At 46.7% G+C, this 17,164-nt stretch overlaps 2 protein-coding genes across 15 annotated transcripts in view; one reads left to right on the plus strand and one right to left on the minus strand.

Moving 5' to 3' along the window:
- The window catches only part of LOC140487171 (proproteinase E-like), a 147,519-nt gene extending 143,624 nt beyond the window's left edge, over window positions 1–3,895 (minus strand). Inside the window, exons 1-2 of the mRNA XM_072586808.1 lie at window positions 3,782–3,895; window positions 3,210–3,310 (exon numbers count right to left, since the gene is read on the minus strand). The gene's annotated coding sequence lies outside the window, so the exon portion shown is untranslated. The remainder of the gene's footprint in view (window positions 1–3,209; window positions 3,311–3,781) is intronic.
- The window catches only part of hspg2 (heparan sulfate proteoglycan 2), a 529,465-nt gene continuing 512,627 nt past the window's right edge, over window positions 327–17,164 (plus strand). For 9 of the 14 annotated variants that reach the window (XM_072586792.1, XM_072586797.1, XM_072586801.1 and 6 more), the window contains exon 1: window positions 327–621. In XM_072586792.1, the coding sequence (XP_072442893.1) occupies window positions 553–621 (69 nt within the window). In that variant the 5' untranslated portion in view covers window positions 327–552. The remainder of the gene's footprint in view (window positions 622–17,164) is intronic. The other 5 variants (XM_072586807.1, XM_072586805.1, XM_072586806.1 and 2 more) reach the window with 2 other exon arrangements.

Here is a 17,164-nt window from a genome sequence, read left to right on the forward strand (position 1 = left end):
GAAAACTCAATTCTCATATATGAGAGATCCATTCACAACTCCAAATACAGCATCAGGTCATGGCGTTAATGAGGTGGGGAAGGGTGTGGGTAAATGGTGTTGAAGGAGCTGGGTGAGTTTAATTTGAGATTATGGATTTGTTGGAGTGAAGGGTCTGTTTCTGTGCTGTCTAACTGTGCTGAACAGATGCCTGCTCCTCCTTCTCCTGTGTGGATTTTGTGAACTCCAGCTCCTGGCAGTCCATTCCGGGGAGTGGGAAGGGATCGGATCCGATCCTGGGGAAATCCAGGGAGAGTTTTAGCGAGGGCTCTGGGCAGAGCCCTAGCCGAGCTCAGGCTGTGAGTGGAGGGAGGTTGCAGGCGAACTTTGTGCGGAAAAAAAAAGTTGGACTGTCCCCTTCGGGCAGAGCAGGGACAAGGCAGGGAGCGGCTTCACTCAAGGACTTTGACTGACTTTCTCCTCCCAGCCCCAGCCACCGATCACTGGGGAGATTTTTTTTTGGGGGGGGGGGAAAGAGAAGGAAAAGGGGGGGAAAAAGAACCCTGAAGAGAAATGGGCCGGAGAAGAGTGTCGCTGCTTCACTGGCGGCTCCTCATCCAAGTTCTTGTCTTCTGCTTTTCTGTGAGTACAACTGTTCACCCCTCCCCACACAAAAAAAACTTTTCCTTCGCTTTTTCTGGCGTTTCTCGGTCGATTTTGAGCGGAGTTTACGTGGCGCGGGAGGGCGACTTTCCTCAAACGAGGAGTCCAGCAGAAGTTTTGAAAAACTCCTGAGGAAGTTGGACAAACTCTCGGTGCTCGAGCCTTGGTCGAGGAAGCACTTTAGGGGAACTCTCTCAGCTTGCACCTTTTCTGAATTGGCCCTCGATCCTTGGGTATATTTGTATGAAAGAGACTGAGAGAGAAAAAAATGCTGCTTGCACAGGCTAATTTTATCCAGTCTGGAACTGTTACCATGGCTTGAAACCTATTCATAGTTTCCTCTAAATCAGTCTGTCCATCTATCTCCTAGTCCTGTGTTATTTTTGCATCAATATGTTTGCAGCTTGAAAAGGTGATTGTAACAACAACAACAAAAAAATACTTTTAACCTGCAGGGCACTGGAAATTAAGTCAGGTCGTGAATTTGGATTGGAAAATGTGTTCAGATTGATGCACTTCATTCTGGGCTCTCAGAGTCACAATACTCTTTATATTGGTCTTACTCAGAAGATTAAAGATTTAATGACATCCTGACACCCACCATCACCTCCTTTCCCATCCCAGCTAGGTACATTATCCCAGCATGCTATCTACACCCATCATCGCACAGTGGGGAAAGTTGCGTTAAAACTTTAATGTGGAGGAACTGGTGTTGGACTGGCATGGACAAAGTTAAAAATCATACAACACCAAGTTATAGTACAAAGAGTTTATTTGGAAGCAATAGCTTTTGGAGTGCTGCTCCTTTATCAGGTAACTGTGGAGCAGGACCATAAGGCACAGAATTTATAGCAAAAGAGTACAGTGTCATGGCATGGTGTTGTGTGTTTTTTTTTTAAAACTACAACTTTAAAGCCTGCTTCAGAATCCTGTTGGTTGATCTGGTTTGGTTCTTCCAGCTGAATTATGGTGCTGGTCTTTCATAACTTCTGCTCTCCCCCTTTCCCTTTTCCAGTTGCAATGTTGGAGCAGATACAAGTCTAGCACAGGACATGTTGTAGGTCACGTTTTAGAAACCTGAAAAGTTGAGGCAAGCACTCTCTGCGGGTTGCTCCATTGATGTGAATTGAAGCTTTGTGAGAAGTGTTTAAAACTCAGGACGATTTCTGGAAATAATGTGAATCCTGTTAAATCAGCTCTTTGGCAGAGTTGCAGCTCTGTTACACTGCTCCTTTATTATGTGACCAATGCTGCAGAAACCCTTTAGAAGTAATTTGAGAAAAGAGTGTGAAATCAGTATGCACGTTAGCTCTCCAGCTGGTAAGCGATCAGTCTTGCACGTCCTGAGGTTTGTAGATTTGAACCTTGCTCTTGGATTGGTCTCTGTAAGTGGAGTAAGGGGTCTCTCTTTTAGTTTCTGTGACCCTTTGAGGCAGAGGACGGGTTGGGCAGTGATTATGGTTCTGTGATTTTGAATCTGGAAACTGGATGGGTTTGGCCTGGATTTGAAGTTGCTGTCATCATCATATGTTCAACGACACTGTCATGGATGAGTGTAGGGATTCTGACTACAGTGGATCGAAACACACATTAGACATGTCAGCCCTACATCTCTTCATTGGCTTCAATGATGAGGAAATGCAGGTGAGGCCAGTGATAGGTCTGACCTGCATGCACTTCCTCACTCCTATCAGTGTTGGAAGTGGCCCCTTTTTGTTTATTCTTTCATTGGACCTGGGCACCGCTGGGTAAATGCTCTCGAGAAGTTGGTACTGGAGTGCTTTCCTATATCTCTATTGCTGTATATTCTCCGGTAGGATCAGACATTTTGTTGCTGTGCAGGCATGTGGCTGGTGCAAGTGCACTGGTGCCTGGACCATGGGTCACTGCCTCTAATGGATGTGGGATGGAGGTTGTTACCTTTTTATTCAAATTGACAGGCCATCAGGTAAATCCCTGCAGTCTGCCTGTCTGGTCTTCAGACAACAATGTAAAAACCCTGACTGAAATCTGGAACAAACTGTGGTGCTGTATCACCCCCCTCCCCCCCCCCCCAACCCCCCACTTTGACCTTTTTGTTATAATCTCCATGGCTGACCCTTCTCCAGCAGATGCCTGACCTCTCCTTTACCATCTGGACAGCCAGATCATCTGGTGGATTAGGTTTTGTTTAGCACAGGCTCACTCACGTTTGTCATATCTAGCAATTGCCTCAGTCTTGTCTCTCTCCTTGGTGATACGATCCAAGGGATAAGATTGGATTTGACCTGCCCACTGGTGATGTTCGGCATGATTCCCCCCCCCACCTCCCTCAACCTCTCGACAGCTGTGCTTGAATCATTATCCAACACCAACAAATGGATGAGTGGAAGCTTTCTCTGGCTCATTATTGGAAAGGCTGATGTTGGCATAATGGCCCTGCTCATCTCATGTCTGCTGATTAATCCATTCTATTCTCTGGCCACTCTTGCACTGAACTAGATTGTTTGTGAACTTGCCATCTGCTGAGCTTCAAACTCTGGGTAATCTCTTACACACTTAACATCTACCTTCAGAATATTACGTACCTTCAGAATATTACGTTGACTTTGCACCAACCTCTGCCAAAAGACTGCCTCCTTTTGTTACGCTTATCCTGATTGCTGGACCGTTCTCCTCGGAATTTCACCTGTAATCCAATTTGAGAAGATGTGAACATGTCTGGTGGTCAGAATGGGAGGAGGACTCCAGGTTGTAGGGTTAGAGAAAGGAAGGGATAAAGGTCATGGAAGGGCTTGAAAATGAGGATAAGAATTCTAAAATGGAGACATTGATCAACAGTCAGGACGCACAAGGGTGAGAAATGAACGGTATTCTGTAACAGTTAGGTTCCTGTGGTTAGACATCTGTAAGGTCAACCTGTCATGGAGATAGAGAAGGGAATAGTCAGCATGGATAATCGCAGCGACTGACGTTGTCAGTCTTTTCATTGTAATCTAAAGTCCACACTGGTCTGATTTGAAATGAAATGGTAATAAGAGAAAAAGAGTGAATGGAAAAAAAACTAAAAGTGATAAAAATTAAATGACAAAATAACTGTGACTTGTGTGTACATTAATAGGGTTGAAGAATCACAAGAATGTCATTATCTTCAACTTACATCGTGCGGAATGTATTGTTCCTTTTCAAAACCAAGTGCCTTGAGGTGCTGTCCTGGGTTAATTGCTCTGCTTTGTCTGGTGTTCTGCTCTACAGCTGACACACATGCTTGAGGTTTGACTCTTGGTCTTATTGTGTCAACTGGCTTCAGTGATGCTGACCAGTGCTTTCGGCCAGAGGCAGTGTGTCAGAAATGGGAAGAAGAGAGTTACAGCAAGTGATTCCACTTGAAAGTATGTACACAGGCACATGAGGTGAGGACAGGATTGAACATGCTTTGTACATTTAATGCCTCGCTGTGGCTGTTAAACAAAGAGGTGCTGGCAGATAACGTTCAGTGCAGAGAAGTATGAAGTGGTTCATTTTGGTAGGAAGAGCATGGAGAAACAATATAAATTAAAGGATGTAACTCTTAAAAGGAGTGCAGGATCAGAGCACCTGGGTATTTTTGTGTATTAGTCACTTAAATGTACCAGGACAGGCTGAGAGCACAGTTTATAAAGCACATCTGTGCCATATCCTCATATAATCCCTACAGTGTGGAAGCAGGCCATTTAGCCCGTTGACTCCATACTGACCCTCTGATGAGCACCCTCCCAGACTCCTACCCTATCCTTTTGTATCATAGCTAATCTACCTAACCTAGACATCCCTGGATATGATGGGAAAGTTAGCATGTACAGTGAACCTAACCTGTACATCTTTGGACTGTGGAAGGAAACCTGAGGACACGTGGGGACGACGTGCAAACTCCACACAGTTGCCTGAGGCTGGAATTGAACCCGGGTCCCTGGTGCTGTGAGGCAGCAATGCTCACCACGGTGTCACCTCCAAAGCTTCATTTATGTGGGCATAGAGTATACAAGGAATGATGCTGAACTTGTATAAGACACTAGTTCACCCTCAGTTGGCGTATTGAGTGTAGGTCTAGCAATCATACTTTAGGCTGGATGTGAAGTCATTGGAAGGAGTGCAGAAAAGAATGACAAGGATGGTTCCATCAATGAAGAACTTCAGTTATGAAGATAGATTGGAGAAGTTGGGGCTGTTTTTCTTGGAGAAGGAATGATGGAGAGGAGATCTGACAGAGGTAAGCAAAATTATGAGGTGTCTAGACAAGGTGGAAGGGGACAAACTACTCCCATTTGTGACAGAAGAGATTTCAGTAACAAAAGGAAGCAAACATGAAGTAAAGAGTCATCTAGACTCAAAGTTAGCTTGCTTTCTCCCCATGGATGCTGCCTGACCCACAGTGATCTCCAGTAATTTTTTGTTTTCAGTTCAGATTCCAGCATCTGCAGTAATTTGCTCCTGTACAAGGTGAGGAAAACCTCTTTCAGAGAGCGAGTATTTAGCAACTGAAAGAACTGTGAATGCTGGGAATCAGAAATTAAAACAGAAATTGCTGGAAAAGCTGAGCAGGTCTGGCGGCATCTATGAAGACAAATCAGAGTTAACGTTTCAGGTCCAGCGACTTTTCCTACGAGGGAGTATTTAGGGTTTGGCAGGCACTGCCTGAGGGTGCAGTGGAGACAGATTCAATTGAGAAATTCAAAAAGGAATTTGACTTCCCTTTGGGGAAGGAAGAATGTACAGGGTTATGAGGGGACAACAAGGGGAATGGTACTCAGTGAATTGCTCATTCGGGGAGCCGTTATGAAGCAATGGGCCAAACAATAGTCTCCTGTGCACTGTAACCATTCTGTGATCCTGGAGTTGGACCAGATCCTCAGCATTGTCCAGCTTCATGTAAGGGAGGGAGAAAATCACTCGTATCATCTCACAGGGCCTTTGACACTCTGTGCTGCAGGATGCTCTTTTGGAAGTTACAGCAACTGAATCTTTCTTCCTTAGCTGCAGTCTTTTTAGAAAGGCTGATTTTATTGTACAAAGTGTCCCATGATTGTGGGCGAGTTGTGCATGCACCATGAAGGCCTGCTGAGAACAGAAATGGACTATTCAGCTCCTCCAGCCTGTTTTCACATTCTGCTAACTCATGTCCGAAAGACTCTCGCCTTCAAATACCAGACTGCTAGTATGCATGTCCCTGACAGGGGTGGGAAGTTGTTCTTCCAAAGATTAGGGCTATCTTCAGATGCCATTTCCATGGCGAATGATTGTATCCACTTGTGTTGGCAAACCCTGACTTGGACTGAACTGGAACAGGACTGTATTTGCAGATAGTATGGAATAGCAGATTTCAGGGTGGTGTGTTCTGGAGATACCAGGATCATACCTAATCCCTCTAGAAAACGAAAGAGAATCAACACACACATTATTGAGTCTGAGAACTGTCTTGTTTTAGTTGAGAGAGCAGGATTGATACAGCAATAAGACACTAAATTTTTCTGAGTTATCTGTAGCTGTAAAATTCATAAACCTGTCCTTATTCTCCCAATGTCAGGTCACAAAACGTATATAATTTGGGAAAGACCATGTCATCATGTCTCTCTTTGTCTCCAATCCCTGTAGAGTTAAGACTGTAAAGGGTGTCAGCAGAAGAATTAGATAAGTTGCCAGAGCGCAGGTACATTATGCTAAGGCTGGGTTGGAATTAATGCTGAGGATTGTGAATGTGGTGGCTAATGTGTGTCTGTGTGTGGACGCTACCAGGTCTGATTGGTGCAGAAAGGATTGATCAGCATGTGTGGTCTGTAAGTTGATTGTGAGTAGAGTGACCTTAATGAAACGATGCTTCAATACAATGTGGTATACGTCATATTTTAATCACAGCTCACAAATGAAGGTGAAGCCCTCAGGACTTGTTTGCAGTCCATGAATACCCATTTGGTCTTACAGAACTTGAGTATTGCTGGGGGGGAAAAAACAATGCATTTTGTTGAAACTTTTCATTTTGCAATCATCAGAACAAATTTGTAAGAATGCTGATACAAGGGGAAAAGCAAAATCCATGCTATGTGAGAAGAGATTGGTAGTACCATTGCCATGATAAGTGCAAGAATCAATGATTGCCAGTTAATTGCCAGGTTTTGTTTACATTTTATTGAAAAAGTCATCTTTCCTGATTTAAAATTGTTCATCAACACTCCAAGTCGATGAAATGAGTCACTGGGCCACTGCTTGTGATCCAGCATGGTGGTCGAAGCAGAGATTAGGAGAAGCCTGAAGTACAAGTTGCTTGTCTACACTTGGTCTGTAACTTGCTGGGTTTTCCGTAAGGGAATAGTAAATAATACTTTCATTGAAGCTCCAGTAAAAATCTGTATAACTTAAAGGTTTGGAGGGAGGTAAGAGATTAGATTATTGGAGGTGAGCAAATAGCTTTGCTATTACCATTGAGTTCCAGGCGATCATTAAGCTGTTGTGAAGGTTGAGCTTTTGAAAAATAAACAGCACAAGTATTGTATTTGAAGCAAATTAGTCAAACTACAAATAGTCTGCCAGCACCTTGGTAGCAATGTAGCTGGGCTTTTAACTGAGCGTCCTGTGGGACTGTACTCAACCTTAGGTTTTGTTCTGCAGGAGACATGTACAAGGAGAATTCTGTCTTTACAGTGTTTACATTGCTAGTCTGCCGAAAAAGATTGTTTCTATATTGTCTTGTGCTTGATTGGGAATTTTTGTGTAGCTTAGAGTGGAAAAGGATGCCATTCAACCCATCATGTGTACTTGCACTTTTTTTTCCAGACTGTACCAACTCAACACACATAAGAAGATCTTTCCTCCTCTTCCCTCAATATTACCTTGATCTGATTCTATTGCCAAGCATCTCTTGAAACATTTATTGTTGACAGAAATGAAATGTTTGTAATTTTTGTTTTATATCCCGTAGCTGCAGCTAAAGAATGGAAGCTAATTATAGCATGACTTTAGGAAATGATATCAAAGAAAATTATATGCTTAGAAATTAAGTTTGCTTCAGATTTGTGTTCAGCTAATTGTTCTTTGGTTCTAACGATGCCTTTTTTAAGGTCAATTTTATTGCAGTATTTTCCTGCTTGATGAATCCAGAATGTTCCTAACATTGTGACTAATGCCACCTAATTGCATTGGTTATTCCCTAATCTGACTGAGTAGGCACCTCTGCAAGCCTCCACCCTCCTCCTCCAACCCTTGGCGCTCTTGCTTTACATTTTACTCGATTTTTGGCTGCAGTAAAAGGTTCAGTTTTTTTGGCTATGTGTTGCTGTTCCGTCAGCATTCAGCACTGTGCGGGTGAGAGCTGCTGTGTCCTTGGCCTGAGTGCACAAACCCAGGCACTGTGTCCCAGGCATTCCACAGCCTTGAGATCAGAGGAAGGATAGGGTTTGCCTGAAAGGAAAGCTGTAATGCCTAAAGAAACATGATAGGGAAGGGTTCAGGAAACTGAAGTCAAGGATTCTGTCACCTGGCCAGACGTGTTCAGACTTAAATTAAGCCTGTGTGCCACAGAATATTGTCTGAGATTGTGCAGTGAATTTACAGACACCACAATAAGTGCTTATTATGCCCTGGGGCTGTTTTAAAGTTGGAACATATTACATTTTGGAAGCTCTTTTTTTATTAAATTAATTTCAGAGGAGAGTAGATGAAACAAGAGTGATGTAATTTTGGGTTCAAATTGAAGGCAAAGAAAATGACAAATTAATTCTGAGCTTTAGAGACAGAAAGGGCTAGTGTGTTGTACAAAGTTACTTTTAATTGTTTGTTTCATGGGGTGTGCATGTCATTGGCAAGGCTAGCATTTGCTGCCCCATTTCTAACTGTCCTTAACATGAAAATAGAGAGTTGCCGACCGTGCTGAGTAAGGATCTTCACAGGGATGTTCGGAAAAGAGGTCCAAGGTTTTGACCCAGTGACAGAAATTTGATAATGTACCAAGACAAATTGTGTGGGTCTTGGGGCAACCCTGTCACAATCCTCCACACTGCAGTAATCCCCAGCACTGTCACCCCCCCCCCCCCCCCCCCCCGCCACCCGCACACTGCAGTAATCCCCAGTACTGTAAACCCCCCTCCACTCTACAGTAATCCCCAGCATTGTCACCCTACTTCACACTGCAGTAATGCCCTGCACTGTCACCCCCCACACTGTAGTAATCCCCAGCACTGTCACCCCCCCCTCCACACTGCAGTAATCCCCAGCACTGTCACCCCCCCCTCCACACTGCAGTAATCCCCAGCACTGTCACCCCCCCCTCCACACTGCAGTAATCCCCAGCACTGTCACCCCCCGCCCACACACTGCAGTAATCCCCAGCACTGTCACCCCCCCCTCCACACTGCAGTAATCCCCAGCACTGTCACCCCCCGCCCACACACTGCAGTAATCCCCAGCACTGTCACCCCCCCCTCCACACTGCAGTAATCCCCAGCACTGTCACCCCCCCCTCCACACTGCAGTAATCCCCAGCACTGTCACCCCCCCCTCCACACTGCAGTAATCCCCAGCACTGTCACCCCCCCCCACACTGCAGTAATCCCCAGCACTGTCACCACCCCTCCACACTGCAGTAATCCCCAGCACTGTCACCCCCCCCACACTGCAGTAATCCCCAGCACTGTCACCACCCCTCCACACTGCAGTAATCCCCAGCACTGTCACCCCCCCCACACTGCAGTAATCCCCAGCACTGTCACCACCCCTCCACACTGCAGTAATCCCCAGCACTGTCACCCCCCCCCACACTGCAGTAATCCCCAGCACTGTCACCACCCCTCCACACTGTAGTAATCCCCAGCACTGTCACCCCCCCCCCACACTGCAGTAATCCCCAGCACTGTCACCACCCCTCCACACTGCAGTAATCCCCAGCACTGTCACCCTCCCTCCACACTGCAGTAATCCCCAGCACTGTCACCCCCCCTCCACACTGTAGTAATCCCCAGCACTGTCACCCCCCGCCCACACACTGCAGTAATCCCCAGCACTGTCACCTCCCCCCCACACTGCAGTAATCCCCAGCACTGTCACCCCCCCTCCACACTGCAGTAATCCCCAGCACTGTCACCCCCCCTCCACACTGCAGTAATCCCCAGCACTGTCACCCCCCCCTCCACACTGCAGTAATCCCCAGCACTGTCACCCCCCCCTCCACACTGCAGTAATCCCCAGCAGTTGTCACCCCCACTCCACACTGCAGTAATCCCCAGCACTGTCACCCCCCCCCCCACACTGCAGTAATCCCCAGCACTGTCACCCCCACTCCACATTGCAGTAATCCCCAGCACTGTCACCCCCACTACACACTGCAGTAATCCCCAGCACTGTCACCCCCCCTCCACACTGCAGTAATCCCCAGCACTGGCCCCCCCCCCCACACTGCAGTAATCCCCAGCACTGTCACCACCCCTCCACACTGTAGTAATCCCCAGCACTGTCACCCCCCCCCCACACTGCAGTAATCCCCAGCACTGTCACCCTCCCTCCACACTGCAGTAACCCCCAGCACTGTCACCCCCCCTCCACACTGTAGTAATCCCCAGCACTGTCACCCCCCGCCCACACACTGCAGTAATCCCCAGCACTGTCACCCCCCCCTCCACACTGCAGTAATCCCCAGCACTGTCACCCCCCCTCCACACTGCAGTAATCCCCAGCACTGTCACCCCCCCCTCCACACTGCAGTAATCCCCAGCAGTGTCACCCCCACTCCACACTGCAGTAATCCCCAGCACTGTCACCCCCCCCCCACACTGCAGTAATCCCCAGCACTGTCACCCCCACTCCACATTGCAGTAATCCCCAGCACTGTCACCCCCCCCCCCACACTGCAGTAATCCCCAGCACTGTCACCCCCACTCCACACTGCAGTAATCCCCAGCACTGTCACCCCCCCTCCACACTGCAGTAATCCCCAGCACTGTCACCCCCCCTCCACACTGCAGTAATCCCCAGCACTGTCACCCCCCCCCCCTCCACACTGCAGTAATCCCCAGCACTGTCAGCCCCCCACTCCACACTGCAGTAATCCCCAGCACTGTCACCCCCCCTCCACACTACAGTAATCCCCACCACTGTCACCCCCCCCTCCACACTGCAGTAATCCCCAGCACTGTCACCCCCCCCCTCCACACTGCAGTAATCCCCAGCACTGTCAGCCCCCCACTCCACACTGCAGTAATCCCCACCACTGTCACCCCCCCCCTCCACACTGCAGTAATCCCCAGCACTGTCACCACCCCTCCACACTACAGTAACCCCTGGCACTGTCACCCCCCCCCCCCCTCCACACTGCAGTAATCCCCAGCACTGTCACCCCCCCTCCACACTGCAGTAATCCCCAGCACTGTCAGCCCCCCTCCACACTACAGTAATCCCCAGCACTGTCACCCCCCCTCCACACTGCAGTAATCCCCAGCACTGTCACCCCCCCTCCACACTGCAGTAATCCCCAGCACTGTCACCCCCCCTCCACACTGCAGTAATCCCCAGCACTGTCACCCCCCCTCCACACTGCAGTAATCCCCAGCACTGTCACCCCCCCCCTCCACACTGCAGTAATCCCCAGCACTGTCACCCCCCCTCCACACTGCAGTAATCCCCTGCACTGTCACCCCCCCCCCCACACTGCAGTAATCCCCAGCACTGTCACCCCCCCCCCCACACTGCAGTAATCCCCAGCACTGTCACCTCCCCCCCACACTGCAGTAATCCCCAGCACTGTCACCCTCCCTCCACACTGCAGTAATCCCCAGCACTGTCACCCCCCCCCACACACTGCAGTAATCCCCAGCACTGTCACCCCCCCCCCACACTGCAGTAATCCCCAGCACTGTCACCCCCCCCCCTACACACTGCAGTAATCCCCAGCACTGTCACCCCCCCCCCCCCACCCCACACTGCAGTAATCCCCAGCACTGTCACACTCCCTCCACACTGCAGTAATCCCCAGCACTGTCACCCCCCCCCCCCACACTGCAGTAATCCCCAGCACTGTCACACTCCCTCCACACTGCAGTAATCCCCAGCACTGTCACCCCCCCCTACACACTGCAGTAATCCCCAGCACTGTCACCCCCCCCCCACACTGCAGAAATCCCCAGCACTGTCACCCTCCCTCCACACTGCAGTAATCCCCTGCACTGTCACCCCCCCTCCACACTGCAGTAATCCCCAGCACTGTCACCCCCCCCCACACTGCAGTAATCCCCAGCACTGTCACACTCCCTCCACACTGCAGTAATCCCCAGCACTGTCACACTCCCTCCACACTGCAGTAATCCCCAGCACTGTCACACTCCCTCCACACTGCAGTAATCCCCAGCACTGTCACCCCCCCCTCCACACTGCAGTAATCCCCAGCACTGTCACCCCCCCCCCCCCCACACTGCAGTAATCCCCAGCACTGTCACACTCGCTGAATGATACTGTCTGCTCCAAATTCCAGCAGTGTAGTAAAGGTTCAGCCTGAAGTATTGCATTTGTGTCCAGCTTTCAGACAACATATGTTTGGACTTCAAGGTAGGAGTGCTGCCCACTGGGACAAACTAACATTATATCGAGCAGGCCTGGTCCTGTGTTGTGAGAGATGGAGGAGATTAGCCAGCAGCACAGAGAATAATTATTTAAAAAGCCTTTTGTTTCACTGTTGTGGAGTTTAATCTTTTGAAGACTGTCGGTCCATCGCCTCAATATTGAGAACTTCAATACAGATTGGTCTACCAACGTTTGTAGTAGTTTGGAGACCTTCATCGAATATTAACATCAGTTTGTGTTCTACCCGGGAAGAAACGGATTTCTAATGTTTTCTTTATCATCATTAATCTATAAGTACTCTGCCTCATGACAGATTCTTAGCCCACAGTTGACTTTCCATTATCTCTCTCTTTCTCTCAAACCTAAATTTGCATTCGACAAAAACCTTCTTCACATTTCAAGCCATCTATCATAATCTCTTCTTTCTCAAGTCAATTTGCTCTAAAGGTTGGGCGGCATGGTGGCACAGTGGTTAGCACTGCTGCCTCACAGCGTCAGAGACCCGTGTTCAATCCCACCTCAGGCAACTGACTGTGTGGAGTTTGCACATTCTCCCCGTGGTCTGCGTAGGTTTCCTCCGGGTGCTCCGGTTTCCTCCCACAGACCAAAAATGTGCAGGTTAGGTGAATTGGCCATGCTAAAGTGCCCGTAGTGTTAGGTGAAGGGGTAAAGGTAGGGGAATGGGTCAGGGTGGGTTGCTCTTCGGAGGGTTGGTGTGGACATATTGGGCCGAAGGGCCTGTTTCCACACTGTAAGTAATGTGTACCCTACCCAGTCTTTCTGTTTGATCCTAGTTATTTTCAGTGGTGTTCTTTGTTCGTTCACATTGCACACAGCCCTTTGCCATTTGCGGCTGATCTTTTCTACTCCTTTCGATATCCATATTTCAGAGTTCTGTAGCAAATCTGCCTCCTATTTGGCTGAGTCTCTGATCCATCTAAAACAAGACTCCAAGTCATGTTATTTTCTTGTGTTGTTTATTTAGCTTTCCGATAGGTCAGATTTGGGAAAAGGAGACCATTCTCATTGCTGTCCTTATATATTCAATACATCTTCCATCTGCAGGTATTACTTATCAAGTACTTGAATTCTTGCCCTGTTTAATGCAAATCAAAATGCTGCCTTTTGAAAAAAAAATCATATAAAGTTTACTGATAGTAACTTTATGGCTTTTTGTCTGTACACACTGATTGCTTAGTGTAAAAGAATTCTATAACGTGATTTGACCTTTGTGATCTTAAATGTGGCTTGAAATTGTGAAGTACAGTAATTAAATAATTGTGGGGTAAAGACAGGGACGGTGAACGATCAATAAAAGGCAAATGTGCTGAGAGCCATGTGAAGTGGGGAGTGCTCTGAAATAAGGATTTCCTGAAAGCCTTGGATGATCTGCGATTATACTTGTACCTACTATTAGGTAAGGTATGTCTGGGCAAGATAATGGCAATGAGCTTCGTTGTGTTATAAATCCGTATTATATCACATATTTAAGCAAACCATTTGACACAATTGTTCCATGCAGTGACTTCCACATTCTCCCCGTTCTCTGTGCCAAGAAATTCTTCCTCGACCATTCATTTGATCTCTTTGTGGTTATCATGTTTTTATTGACCCCATTGAGGAGAAACAAATTTGGGGCTTGGGTGCAGCATTGTCAGTATGGTCGTGGATTGGTTTATCTTAACAAGTTATGCCATGCATTGTTTTTCCCGCTGTTAGATTGCGTCCTCTCCTCTGTGAAATGAGAGAATTTCTTGACTGAGTGAACACTCGGCTGTTCAAGCTGCCTGTGTTTTCTGATCTCTGGTAAGTAAATATGTTTTGGAAACAGCAGCTGTACAAGGCAGTGATTTCAATTTCCCTCTTGCAGATGAAATTAAGGTTCTCTCGGCTGCAGAACAATCATTCCCAAAGCAATTTATTGGATTGGATAATGACAGACTGTGGTTATTGTGTTGTGAGGTACAAGGTGATGGTTGAGTAGTTGTTGTATGAGTCAGGACCCACTGTCTGCTGTCGGAGAAGCAGTGGTAAGGATTCCCTTGATGTTACAAAGAGGGTAAGTAAAGAAGGCAAGCTGATTTTCCATGGTCTAGCCAGAATTTAGTAATCTTTTGTTATTTAACCTGTAACTATTTAAAACCATTCAAATGTGAAAATGATGTTCATTCGTTGTTGTCATAACCTTAGAAGGGCTGTCATCATCATCTTCATCTCTGGGTTTCCTCAAGTCTTACTTTGTTCACGTCTCTGAGTTTGTACACATTCCGTTTTGCCTCTTCCACTTCTGTTTTTACCCTAACCTTCGCTGTCATTTATTGCCAGGTCAAGGCCTAGAGTCTTTGTTGTTAATGCGTTTGGCTGCCTGTTTCTGTCTACCTGGGCTTAGCGACACTTTTGATTCCTGAACATGCTGTCTAGTTCCACTCACCTTATAGTCCATCCAGAAATGATCTGGCAGTGTGACTTGTTCAGAATGTTTAAAACCGGTCCAGTCAATATATCGGATTTAGCAGTAAAAGAAATTGTATTTTCATAGAGCCTTTCATTTCCTCAGGGCTCCTTGAAGTTTTTCTGAACCAGTGCGGTCACAACAACGCTCAGTTCTGAGGAAAGGTCACCGGACTTGAAACATTAACCTTGCTTTCTCTTTGTAGATGCTGCCAGACCTGCTGAGCTTTCCAAGCAACTTCTGTTTTTGCAGCTGAGTTACTGACTGGATACTCTTTTGTTTCGGTGATGTTGGTTGAGGGGTAAATTTCACTGGGAGAACTCCTTTGCTCTTCTTTGAATTTGTCATGGGATCTTCCAACACAGCCAGCTGGGAGGGCAAGCTGTTTAACTATTTCTCTGCAAAGCACTCCCTCAGAGTTGCATTGGAGTGTCAGACCAGATGACGTGCTCGAGGCTCTGGAGGAGCACTTGAACCTATGACCTTCTAATTTGTGCTGCTGTTGAGCTAGTGTTTGTATATTTAGGATTGTGGGAGGGGCACTCAATGACTGAAAGGGGCCACTCTCTCCTCTTTCTTGCTGCTGCCTTGGCTGAAGTCAGCAGAGAGCGTAGTTAGATACTTCAACTTTGTAGCTTTGCTGAGTGAGTTTCCCGAAAATTGTATACTGACAAACTGAGGATGACACCTTTGAGGGTTGTGGATTCTAAATTGACTTCCCTTGACTATAGATTGTGCATTATAAAATGGTGATTCAATGAGATATACAGATGAAATGGGCATTGTGGTGGTGGTGGGGAGGGGAGTGGGGGCGCGGGGCGGGTCAACACTAAACTGTGTTTACTTTGATATCAGGATGCTTTCCTGAAGTAAGATTGGGATGTCAAGCTTTGTTCCTAAGACAACTGTTAGGTTTGTATAAGGAAAGGCAAATGATGACTTTAGAGAATTCAGAACCAAAAGGTACAAGTACCTGCACATTATTCTTGAATGCAGTGGGACTAAGAGGCATTAGTTTATTTAAGAAGAAACATCAAAATATAATAAAACTTACCACAGCCAGTTCATAGCCCTAACAGCTGTAAAGGTGGAAATTACAGTATTCAGATTGTGACACACCTGTGGTAAATTTTGAAGCAATTTGTTACACTGAGATTCAATTTCAGGAACAACAGTGTAATTTAGAGAAAATAATGACTGCAGTGAAGAAGTTACAGATATGGGAATAAACATTGTGGATGAAATAGGCTCAGTGAGAGAGCTGTCGCCTCGAGTCAGATTTCAGAAGTTTGAGCATGTAATCAAGATCTATGGCAGTGCATTGCTAAGGGAATGCTCTGCTATCGGAGATGCTGTCATTCAGATGTGACATTAAACGAAAGCCTGTCTTCATCTCTCAGATTCACTGTTGGTTTTACCACAAAACTATGAGGAAATCTGCCAACCCTATTCGGTTTAGCGTGCATGTGATTACAGACCCATAGCGATGTGGCTGACTCTTGACTTGCCCTTTAAAATGGTTGAGCAATTCAAGGGCAGTTTTGGATTGGCAATAAATGCTAACGTTGCCAACAGTGCCCACATATCATAAGATCATAAATTTTAAAAACCAAATGGAATTCTGTGTTTCATTATGGTATAGACATACAATAAGAGTTAGGAGCAGGAATAGGCCATTCAAGCTTTCCAATGTGCTCTGCCATTCAATAAGATCATGGCTGATGTGATTCTAAGGTCAAATTCTGCTGTTCTCTTCCCACCCTTGGGTGGCTGTCTGTGTGGAGTTTGCATGTTCTCCCCGAGTCTGGGTTTCCTCTGGTTTACTCCCACTATCCAAAAATGTGCATTAAGTGGATTGGCCATGCTGAATTGTCACAATGTCTGGAGATGTGCAGGCTAGGTAGGTTAGCCATGGGAAATGAACATAAGAACTAGGAGCAGGAGTGGGCCGTATAGCCCTTTTGAGCCTGGTCTGCCATTCAATAAGATCATGGCTAATCTTTTCACGGACTCCGATCCACCTACCCGTGCTCTCACCGTAACCCTTAATTCCTTTATTGTTCAAAAAAAATCTACTTACTGAAGTAGTGTCAACTACTTCACTGGACAAGGAATTCCATAGATTAGCAACCCTCTGGGTGAAGAAATTACTTCTCAATTCAGTCCCAAATCTGCTCCCTTGAATCTTTATGCTCTGCCCTCTTGTCCCAGTTTCACCCTCCAGTGAAACATCCTCTCTACTTCTATCTTATCTATTCCCTTCATAATTTTATATGTTCTATAAGATCCCCCCTCATTCTTCTGAATTCCAATTAATATAATGCCAGTCTACTCAGTCTCTCCTCATAAGCCAACCCCTCCACTCCAGAATCAACCCAGTGAACCTCCTCTGCAACCCCTTCAGTGCCAGTATAGAGGAACCTCGATTATCCGAACAACACGGGTGGGGAGTATTTTGTTCAGATAATGGAATGTTTGGATAATCAAATGCAGGATAACACAGCCCGACCAAGC

The sequence above is a fragment of the Chiloscyllium punctatum genome, chromosome 16 (assembly GCF_047496795.1).
Source record: "Chiloscyllium punctatum isolate Juve2018m chromosome 16, sChiPun1.3, whole genome shotgun sequence".
NCBI lineage: Eukaryota > Metazoa > Chordata > Chondrichthyes > Orectolobiformes > Hemiscylliidae > Chiloscyllium > Chiloscyllium punctatum.